We start from the raw sequence: 12,353 nt of genomic DNA on the forward strand, positions 1-12,353 counted from the left end.
GAATCATCTGTGGAAGTCATTTAAATGAAGATTCCTGGGCATCTAGAGATTCTAATTCAAAAAGTTGGGGTGAAGGATCAAGAATCTGCCTTTTAAACAAACACCAAAATCCAGTTATTCAGTTAGTTAATCCAGTTAGTGTGCTCACATCATAGGAGGAGAAATGCTGATCTAGAAAGCGTTGGTAGTAGTAGCCCATTTCCTACCAATTCTTAACAAACTATTCTTCTCCCATGAGTTTCAGCTCCTAGTACATTTCATCTTACATCCATGACTCGAATATTAAAACCATTTATTCAATAGGCATTCTGTTGGGGCTTGCTGTACAGCCAGTAATCTTCTAATATTTAAGGTTTATAGGGCTACATGATTTCTGCTTTGGGATTCAAAATGACATATCAAGGCCTTTAAAAATAATCATTCTCTCCCTATAGAAACCTCTTGAACCAGACTGAACTGCCAAAGATAGACTAATCAAAACCTTTAGATTAGCAGTATTAATTTCACCTGAAATTATGAAGAGAGGTAATATTTTTGTCCTTTTCTACCCTGAAAATGTTAACAATAGCAAATAGTTTTCTCATAACAAAACACATCCATTCATTATTTTTCCATTCTCTTCACCCTTCTGAAGAAAAAAAAAATGAAGCCCTTCCAGAGATTTTTAAAAACAGAGTGAACATTGACTTTATCAACAGAAATATGAAATATAACATTTAGTAACAAATACAATTGTGAGTATATGATATGTAAGATGTTGTGCAAGAAGGTTTTGGTATGCAGATGAACTCTAGAACATGTGGTTTATTAAAAGACCTTATTAGGTCAGCTAGATTTGGAATATGACCTATAAAAACGCAATCAGCTTTCAATTATCAACCAATGGATCATCCACTTGCCACTTATAGTTATATTTTGGGTTATTAATATATCAGTCCTATAAATAACAGCTTCTAATTTAATTATTTTATTCTTTTTTTTCAAATTTCGGGGTTTTTGTTATGTGCTATTTAACCCATCCCTCAACCTCAGGAGACTTGAAGAAGGTCACTTTGCTTAAACAAGTTAATAAATTAACGCTGACTATTCCCTACTTGGACTGAGCATCAAATAATTAAGCAATATGAGCAGGATGAGGAATGCTGAACTTATGTAACAGAATATTATGAAAAGGATAACATACAGTTTGTAAACTATTAAATCTCCTCTTCAGAGTGCCTTGTATATATGTTGTAGCTAATATTCAGTAGCAAACTAAAATTTAACAGCTCCCAATCATCTACAAGGTAGTTCAAACTCCTTAATAAGACACAAAGGCCTTCAGGATTTTAAACATATGTATCCTTCTAGTCTTAGGCCATATCACTTTCTCCAAAAAAAGTAATAATTGTTTAATAATTTAATGCTTTCCATTTACCAGGCACTACATCCAGGCAATTTGTTTAGCAACATTATAAATATTAATTATATTTTAAAGTAGGAAAACAGGCTCAGCATTTTACCCACAATCATAAAGGTAGTATAAAATGAAGTCAACTCTGCTCTGACTGACTCCAAAGTACACACTCTCAGTCATCTTCTTCATACCCCTCATTCCAGCCATGATAAACTAACATATGCCTTTGATGCCTCCATACTTTTGCTCATGTTTTTCTGCTTCTGAAATGTCCTTTTTTACCCTTGTCCACCAAGATTGTCAAAATTCAAAAAAATAGTTACTAAAGTACCTGGCATTGTTACAGGCACAAGAGATAGACTAGTGAGCAAGATAAAGATGCTGCCATTATGGGGCTTGCTCTTTCTTTGAGCTCCTACTCTTCTACTAATACCTGACTCAAAGTCACTGCTTTGATGATAATTCCCTTTATATGTCTTAATTTCTTCTTCTATTCTCTCACAGCACTTTATACAGACGTTTAGTGCAGTATATCATATTGTACTATAATTGTTTATGTATCTGTCTCATCTTCCTCTCCAGCCTACAAAATACTTTGACGTAAAAGGCCCTTTTCCATTTAGATTTGTATCCTTAGCCCTTAGCAGAATACTTTGTTCATAAGTAAGTGCTCAATAAAAGTTTTGTAAGTGAATAGAAAACTAGACCAAATATTTGTCTGAGATGCCATATAAACTAAACATTACAAATACTTCAGAGAAAATATGCTACAATTTATAAAATCAGCCACAAAAAAGTGGCAGTCATAAATATTTAAAGATATATTTAATTATTGCCTTGGTCCTTTTTAATGATCAAGTTTATATTAGATGTTATATAAAATATTCAATAATAACAGTCTAACTTAAATATTTAACCAGCTGACATAAGTATACAACTATTATGCAGCCTCATAGTTCAATATTTAAGTTAAATAATAGTATTCACCACAGAGGAAACTTAAAGTTATTATTTAGAGCTCATCTGCACTGCCAATGAAATTGCAGGTACTATTTCTTCCGAGTTTGATTGCAATAGCAAAGAAAATAACTATTGATCAAAAATAAAGGCATATGAATACCAATAATTGTTCAGGGTAGAAACAATTTGCATACGTATATTTATTTCTGTGTTAAATCACATGATTTTAAATGTAATCAAATTTAATTTCTTCTGAAGAGGCTTGTGATTTTAAAAACTGAAAAGTTAGCCTTAGAACATATTTTATATTTATTTTTAATTGGTTCTATATCTTTTGAAAATTCCAAATTATCTTTAAATTGTCTTCACATAATGATATAAATATAAAACACCAACTTGCAGGCTAATAGCCAAAGCATAAAACTTGTATGTAAGTTTCCCTTTAAGAATATGAACTCTGTAATAATACAGTCTATTAGTCACAGAATCATAGAATTTCAGATCTAAAAGAGCCAGTGACTGCCAGCAAACCACCAGAAGCTAGGAAGAGGCAAAAAAAGATTCCCTACAGGTTTCAAAGGGATCAAGGCCCTGCCAACACCTTGATTTTAGACTTGTAGCCTCCAGAAGTGTGAGACAATACATTTCTGTTTGAAGCCACCCAGTTTATGGTACTTTGTTACAGCAGCAGCAGCAGCCCTAGGAAATTAATACACCCACCAAAAAAGTCTTTCAGCAAAACTATTTCAAATGCAAAAAAAAAAAAAGTTTCTTCTCCCTTTTTGTTTCTTCTTTTTGTTTTTATTTTCCTTCTCCCTTCTCTCTTTCCTGATTGCTTTCCCACTGTTTATAAACATAATTATGTTCTCCCTATTCCAAAAAAAAAGACCCTTCCCTCAGTGGTCTCTCTGCATTAAGGGACTGCCCCAGTCACTTGCTACCTCAGCTACCGGGCTCCTTTGGAAAGTGTTCTAACCCTCTACCACTATTTCCTCATCAACATCCTCACAGTGCAGTCCTTTGCCATCTAGCCCTGGCCTTAGCAACAAGCTCCAATTGACAAATCTTCATTCTTCTAAAATTCTCAACAGAATTTGATGCTCATATATCAAATCAATAGTGATTGCTGTTAAACCACCATGGCACACGTTTACCTATGTAACAAGCCTCGTTTCTGCACATGTATCCCAGAACTCAAGGTAAAATAAAAATAAAAAAAAATAGTGATTGCTGTTGGTAACTTCCTTCTTACTGAAATTCTCTCCTCTTTTGACTTCCATGACATAAAAACTTATTTTTCTCTATTCTTTCATTGCTCTTCTCCCTTCTCCCTTTATCATTCCCCCAGGATTTCAATCTTAAGGTGTTCTATCTCTCATTTCCTCTCTTGCTCTTTCCCTCTCTCCTTCCCTCCCTCTTCCCTCGCTCTGTCTGCAGCCATATATCATCTATCACTCCTTTGCAGGTAACTCCCAAATCTCTATCTCTAGCCCAGAGCTCTTTTTTGAGTTCCCTACTCATACTTCCACACAATGTAATTTTGTAGTTAAGAGCACAGAATCATGTATACCTAATTTTAAGTCCTGGCTCTGTCATCCACCAACTCTGCAACTTCAGGCAAAATAGTTAATCTTTCTAAGTCTCAGTTTCCTCATCTGTAAAATAGGATTTGTAATAATAATATCTACTTTACTGGGTTGTTGGAAGGATTAAATGAGAAAATAGATTCAGAGCAGAGAATAATTGTGCCTCTTGCATAAGAATTTTTCAGTAAATGACACCTTGCTGTCATTTTAACTGTCTGACATCTCCACATATTGCTATACGTAGCCTCTTAAATTCAATATGCATGTAGACACTCCACCGTGTTCTGTCCCCAAACTATCATCTATTCATGGAATCCTAGCCTTCTCTGTGAACCAAGCATAAAATCTGGCCAAAAAATGTAGGCACATTTAAGAATGTAAGGGCCTGGCCAACTGTGGTGGCTCAAACCTGTAATCCCAGCACTTTGGGAGGCCAAGGTGGGAGGACTGTTTAAGGCCAGGAGATCGACACCAGCCTGGTCAACATAGTGAGACTCCATCTTTACAAGAAATTAAAAAAAAAAAAATAGGCAGCATGGCATTGCCAGCTTGTAGTTTCAGCTACTTTTTAAGTCCTGGGAGGCTGGGAGGTGGATTAACCCCAAGAGCTCAAGGCTGAAGGGAGCTATGATTGTGCCACTGCACTCCGGCCTGGGGGGCAGAGCAAAACCCTGTCTCTATTTTTTTTTAAAAAAAAGGTAAGGGCCTTAGAAATTCTCTCTCCTGGCCTATTTTAAAATTAATCTTATTCTATCCAGTATTACAGTTATTATATATTTTCCCATATCCCCATACCCAACCCCACTAGATTGTGAGCTCCATGACAGCAGAGACGTTTTATATACCTTGTAGTACCTAAAAGACAGCCTTATATATTGCAAGTACTCAAAGAATGTCTGTTTATGTGAATTAAGATTAAAGGTCTCATAAGTACCTAGGTTCATAAGCTAGGTTTAAATACTAAGTAGTTTAGTTTCTCTATCACCTTCTCTTGAGGAAATCTCCTAATCTCATTCTTGCAATTCAGGACCCATAGCATTCTACCACAAAAACAGGGGCAACTAACATTCAGTGAAAGCTTACTATGTGCCAGGCACTGTTCTAAGCACTTGATATGTTAAAATGTTCATTCTTCCACCTGTAAACTACGTAATATGGGGAAAATTATTTAACTTGTCTGTGCTGAGTTTCCTTATGTATAAAACTGGGAAAATACATATAATAACTACCTCAAAGAGTTGCTTATAGTTTCACATGAGACAATTCATTTAAAGTGATTAGTACAGTGTCTGGTATATGCTATATGCTCAATAAGAGTTGTTATTGTAAAAATATAAGCATGTGTGAATGTAGGGAAGACCTTTTTCTTAACTATAGTCATCAATCAGTAAACAAAATTGGATAAGCCTGTATAATGAGTAAATTTGATGTATGAAACAAACATACTAGTATAAAAAGAAGGTTATCAATGAGTTTAATGAGGAAAGACAAATCAAGTATAGGCCTTTTAGAAGTATGTATGTTTTTGTGTGTGTGAGTGTGTATATGTGTATATACATATATACACACTATATATGCAAAATAAACTGCAACTTACTTATTTTTAAATAAAATTTAACATATGTGTCAATTTGCTTTGATTCAAGTAAAGAGTATATAGAAATAAGTGTAAACATTTCTTATACATTAACTTGAAATTATAAGAGATTTTTAAAAATTAAAATGATGAAAAACTGAGCCTAAGTAATATTTTAAGAGAAAAAATTTCAAGATTGGGGGATATTTACCTCTTTTCATTTATTTTGCTGGACACACTGATTGCAGCATCCAGAGATGGAGGCATGTAAAAATGTTTGTAGTTTCTTTCCTAGAAAGAGAATGGAACTAGGTATATGCAGAATTGGATATATGAGCAGCTTGCTCTAACCTAGTCAAGAACTTTCTATGAATTCTTTATTTTGAAGAATATTAGGAATACAGGAAATCTTCAAGTCTTTCTTAGAACCCATATAAATAGTGTATCAGGCTCTGAAGAGGATCTGGTCTAAAGGATCAGGATCTGATCTACCTATCTCTGTTGTTTGGTGATAATCTTTCTATAACGTTAGTGAAAAAAAAAAAGGAAGAAAAATAGGGGCCAGACGGGCAGCAGATTTCCCTTCCTTCTCTAGGGCACAAAGGAGAAGCCCATGATCAGGAAATCTTGAGCAACCTGTATAGTCCCTGGGTCTAAAAAGAGATCCCCTTGCTTGCTCCTTACCTCCTGATACCTCTTCCAGCTCCTACTCTTTAAATGCCACAGAAGTAACCTTATAATAACCTTCTGACAAGAAGTACAGGAAAGCGTGTAGGTGAATAGGAAGAAGCATATTATTATGTTCTTCCAAGTTTCTAGCCAAAAGAACTTTTGTCATCAGGCAAGTATAAGGGAAAGATAAGACAGAGTTTTCATCATTTTCTTCACTGTTCATAATCTAAATTTGACAGTAGCCTCCAGTAGATTGGCAGAGAAAATAAAATTAAATATTTAACAGCTGAATGGCCAACAGAAAAACTATGGGCAATATTAATGCTATTTATCAGAATAATTATGCTATTATTCACATTTCTCCTATTTAAGTTGAAATGTAAAGGGAATGTAATGCAGAGATACAGAACCAGATAAACAGAGAGCCTTAATTACAGTCACTCCAAATACAATTCTATTTATTTTATTTAAGTTTAATTGTATTTCTATCTTCTATTTTAAGTAGAATCTCATGCATTCACTTTATATCACAATAAATAGCCAATGTGTAATGGCATTTATCAACTGCTCACTAAAACAAAGAAGTTGTATCAGGGCTGACACAAATGATTGACCTGATTAGAGAAATTTATATAATAGCTAGTTTCACAATAAAGATTATGGATAAAGTAAGTTCTTTTGTAATTCCTCTAAAGAATACTATATAGACCTTCCAACTGATCTGAATGAATAATAAGCTACACAGCTACAGCACCAAAAAATGGCTTTAATCCTTTATCTCTCAAAGTATAGCCACTTCCTTCCTGGCAGAGTTCGGATCTTGAGATTCCTCTTCCATAAAATTTTATTCACAAACTGTCTTTTCATGGTATCATTCCCTGTGTAAGAAATTGAATTTTTATAACTGAAATTTACAGCAGGGAAACAGTATACAGTTGTCTTTCCACAGCAAGATTGTCCCAATAATTCCTACACTATGTAATTTCAGTTAAAGCTGCCAACCATAGACTATAATTAAGTTTAACATTCAAGACCTCACTACACCTCTCTATAAAGTGTAAACACAGATTGGCATACAATTGGTATTTCTGAAGTGTCTGGATTCTCCTCTTTCATACAGTTAAACTATCTATTGCACACTTTAAGTTCCATATATAGACACCAAGCACTGAAGGAAACAGGAAACATTATGTTAACATGACTATAGCATTGATGAATAAAAAAACATAACCTCGAGGCTAAGCTGCCAAATAAGTAGTGAATTAATTTCTGTAAAGTACTCCAATATTACAAAGGTGTGTTGAAAGGTGTCTGCTCATGTTTCAAATTAAACGCACTGCTGGTCAGCATTAGCACCTCAGCTTTGAACACCAGCCATTTGCCTATAACACTTCAGGGGCTAGGAAAAACGGATTTGCCGTTCACACTGGAATAATTAGAACATGTCAGGAAGAATTAATTTCCTCATTTTTCAAAAGGATACACAGAAATTACCATGTTATTATATGACAGGGTCCCTTGGAGAATTATATTAAATTTAATTTCTAGCGCAGCCCACACAACAAATTAAAGTCATAAATAAGATGGAAAGAAGTGGGACGCAGAGCATATGTTTATGGCAATGAGTGAAGCCAAGGGACCAGAAACAACTATCTTCATTTCATTTTATTTAAATCAGCCAGACACTGTGTATCTGAATGACAGCACTTGTTAATGGTGCTGAGATTATAGGCTCCTTAATTTTAGAAAACAGAAGCAGTCAGTCAGTGTCTAAAATAGTACATTTCCTACAATGCAAAAATTAGTATAAATTTACTTCCCTTTCAAGTCCATTTCTTTTTGCCCTGCAGCAAGTTTAACAAAGATAAACTTATTTTTAATAATACTGTTTCTCTATTTGTCTTCACTCTGGGCAATTTTCTTGGATTAAAAAGAAAAATGTAAGAAGTAAAACAGAAGAGTTACCAGGATAAGTGAAATCTGCAAACACAGCGTCTGTCCAGAATACAAGTTTCCTGCTCCATCCTGAAAATACATCTACCCATTCAGGGCTGAGAGACAAGTTTCTCCAACGGAAAATTTGTTTTTCATATGAAATGAAAGATGACTTTTGCATACTGCCTATCAAATTGGAGTGAAACTACTAAGGGTATGGTTCAGCCACCCTAAAAGCACTGGATTTTTAACTATTCATGAAGCCCAAATGTGTGTACAACAGAAGAGATTCTACAGCCCACTAATACTGTAGCCACCCCTCATGTCACATCCAGAGACTTCCTGCTGCCCTCTCTTCCTGCTTAAGAATCTCTCCTCAGATACCACCTCTTTTCCTTCCACCTCAGTTAGACATGTGCACTCAGTAAAGGATTCTTGCTTATGACCATAACATCTACTCTGAAATCAGCCCAAGCGCAGCATAGAAACATTAATAAAACTAATAAATGTATTATAAAATATTAAAGCCATTATTGATGCCCTCCCTTCTCAGTGAAAATATATGTACACTTTTATTTGTTATTTAAGTTGTGCATAAAATAACCAGACTAGAAGCAAGTACATAATTTTTCCCTATATGCTACAAAAAATACTCAAGGTGTCCTGTAGGTATTGATGCTTTTGTATTGAGAGGTCAGCACCTCTCCAACATTGAAGGCTAGCATCAAGTTACACCTCCCTGGAGCAATCCAAATGCTTCAAATACCAATTATCAAAGCAATTTATATTATTTACTATTCAGAATTTCTTAAGAATGCATAATCATTATCTTTTAACATAAAATATCCTCAATGTATGGCAAATATTAAAAAATTGTAAACGGTGATGTTTAGAAAAATATTTAAAATGACTAAATCAAAAGCAATAAAAAAGCTGCCACAAAAGAGATCATTAACAAACTTACATGACTTTTTCCTCCTTCCAGCATAGATTTAATTTCCACATAATCCCCTACAAATTCTAAATCGTAAATGTTAAGATTACTCACAGCTCCAGAAACATGCTGGTATTTTATCATCCTTAATAACTGAAGACATTCTTAAGGTGAAAAAGGAGTTTGTACACTTTAAGAAATGACTGTCGTGAAACTGAGCACTCCCTTGGGTGCAACAAACTTTAAATAATTTGTGAATCAATTAACTGGCGACTCTCTTCATAACACAGATTTCACACTCACAGGTCACTGCATTATCAGCCTGATACAAATCATAACATTTTGGAGAAAAGTTCATAATTGAAATCATTAATTAATTTAACAGGACTTTTAGTTATGCATTGCATTAAACAGCTGTAAAGGAGCAGAGATTAATTAGTTGTTTCTCTGACAATTTTCACTGCTGCTATTTACTTGGTGGAAAACTTTTCAACTTGTAAAGCACATCATGCTCTCTATAATCTGGTAGTGACCTATCCAAGCAATTTCAAGTTGAAGAAATTATAATTTCTCTAAAATGAAGTCTGGAGCCTCTGAGGTGTTTACCTCTGGAAGAAGAAAAATTAAATAACAAATATTGTAAAGCCTGACCTTATGCTTATGTGAAAATGAAACCTGCCTCTGGAATAAAGCCTTAAAAGTATATATAACAAGTAACACAGAAATGAAGAAACCAAAGTTATGCCCAGCTAACATTTCCCTGAAGCTATTAAAATGACATGCATTCACATATTTTGCATATTAATCTTTTTCTCTTAAATATATAAACACAAATTATTAAACATAAATAAATTGTATTTATGTGCATATCTAGTGCCTTTGCTTCTTAGAATTTGGAATCATTGACTGACCTACAAGTTGCTCTAGCAAATTATTGGCTAGCAAAGATAAGAAAATTCAAAAAGCAACTCAAAAAGGACCATTTTGAGGAAAAACAATTAGCAATATTTGCAATACATCATTCCAAAGTCCTTTCATATCACATCACACTCCACACAACTTCATCATTTTAACAGTTTAACATCTCATCTACTGTAAGAAAGGCACTAAAAACTCTGTGTCAGGAGATTATAATAAAACAGGTAATTCCCTAGAAAAATACACATCTTATCAAAATTAATTAGTTGAAATTAAATATTTTCCAGGTTCATATCAGGAAATAATCAATTGCATCACCAAAATCTCAAAAAATTTTTTTCAGCCCAATCCTGTCCCCCATTCCCTCTGCCCCACATGCAGCAATCATACTGAAAACTTTTTAGAATTCCTAAAATATACTAGTCCCTTTTAATGTCTGGTGCTTTTACAAATACTATAACCCCATCTTAGACTATTTTATCTCCATGTCCTCTCCAGATAATTCCCATAAAAGGTATCTCAAGTGTTAACCTACTCAATGAAGCTTCCCTCCAATTCTTCCAGACAAATTACACATTTCTACATATATTTTTCATTCATATCTCAATTCTAACACTGTGTTATGATTTCTCCTTTACTTGACTCTACATTAGAGTTTTAAGTTACTTAAAACTAGCTTTAGTATGCTATTCACATTTACATCTCAAACATGTCTATATGGAACATTTCAGGCTCTCCATAAATGTCTGTGGATTGAAAGAATGAATGAATGAACATGCACATATTTATCTCTGCATTTCGATTTAATAATATTTATTTAGCACCTGTCGTAAACCAACCACAGTGCTAGGTCCTTGACAAAATCTCCACAAATTGTTTTTAAGTTAAAAAAGAAAGCCTCTATCTTTCTCTTTTTTAAAAAATTCTTTTAAAAATATTTTATTCTAACTTTTATTTTACGTTCTGGGGTACATGTGCAGGTTTGCCACATGGGTAAATTGCATGTTGCTGGGGTTTGATGTACAAATGATCTTGCCACCCTGATAGTAAGCATACTGCCCAATATGTAGTGTCTGTATTTTTACAACATTTGCCCTGGGCTGGGCACGGTGGATCACGCCTGTAATCCCGACACTTTGGAAGGCCAAGGTGGGCAGATCATGAGGTCCAGAGATCGAGACCATCCTGGCCAACATGATGGAACCCCATCTCTACTAAAAATACAAAAATTAGCTGGGCACGGTAGTGGGCACCTATAGTCCCAGCTACTCAGGAGGCTGAGGCAGGAGAATCGCTTGAACCCGGGAGGTGGAGGTTGCAGTGAGCGGGGATCGCGCCACTGTACTCCAGCCTGGCAACAGAGCGAGACTCTGTCTCAAAAAAAAAAAAAAAAAAAAAAATTACCCTGACCTTTTTTTAAGTATTTTGTATTTTGTTTAAAAATTAGTAATTATTACCTAATGAGATTTGGAATAAGAAAACAAGGAGCAAAAACTGTTAAAAAAAAAAAAAAGTAAGTTGTTTTAGCATATCATTTTTTCTGTCAAAATCCCTTTGCCATCAAAAGATCCATTTGCCAGAAGTCAGATTATACGAATGTGTTAAAAAATGGTTTATGTGTTTGGTTCCGCCAACACTCTCTTACCTACATTGGCAGAAGAATGAATCTTTGTCTTTTCTGAGATAGCATGGTATAAAGTAATAGTAATCACAGTATTATTTTCTCCCTTAGGCCCATTATTTCCCATAATTCACTGTGGCAGTAAGGCAAATGGTAATGGCTCATGTCTTATCTTTCACATTTTCTCACTTTTATCTTTACCTCTTACTTGTTTCTTACTAATTTAGCCCACTATAATGGCAAGGATAAGTTGGCATCTTCTTAAAGTGTTAACCTTTACATAAGAATCTGTGGCAATTTTGTTCACAGAATTCTTATAAGAAATAAATGAGATAACATATGTATGTAAGTCAACACATGTTAGTCCCCTTCCCTCCCTCTTACCCTGAAAACACAAAAACTCAGAAAATGTGTCCTAAAGCAAGTTGTTATTATAGAATCATTCTGACATAATGTGCACAATTGTTCCACTCTGCAGATATTTGATGAAACTATTTAATCAGAGGTTAAAGAGAGAAGTAAAATGTGTATCTTTGTTAGAAATAGTTGAATGGATTTAAAAATTTAATAGTGAAATTAAGAGTGACGAAGAGTGAGGATGAGGTCTGCCTAAGTGGATTACAGATTGCTGGAAATGTGCTCACTTTCGCTCAGCCAGTTACTTGTGACCAAAAAGGTCATGGTTAAATGTAAAGCTCAAAGTCATGTAACAAAACAAAGTTAACTTCCACACAGAAATCATACTCAATTTTTTC

The 12,353-nt window shown here is 34.4% G+C and overlaps 1 protein-coding gene across 1 annotated transcript in view; it reads right to left on the reverse strand.

Annotated features, from left to right (window-relative positions):
• Positions 1 to 10,865, reverse strand: part of SOX6 (SRY-box transcription factor 6) — a 494,065-nt gene extending 483,200 nt beyond the window's left edge. Inside the window, exon 1 of the mRNA XM_030829763.1 lies at positions 10,678 to 10,865. Coding sequence (XP_030685623.1) covers positions 10,678 to 10,760 — 83 coding nt within the window. The 5' untranslated portion in view covers positions 10,761 to 10,865. The remainder of the gene's footprint in view (positions 1 to 10,677) is intronic.
• Positions 10,866 to 12,353: the final 1,488 nt, after the last annotated feature.

This window comes from Nomascus leucogenys, chromosome 15 (genome assembly GCF_006542625.1).
Source record: "Nomascus leucogenys isolate Asia chromosome 15, Asia_NLE_v1, whole genome shotgun sequence".
Lineage (NCBI taxonomy): Eukaryota > Metazoa > Chordata > Mammalia > Primates > Hylobatidae > Nomascus > Nomascus leucogenys.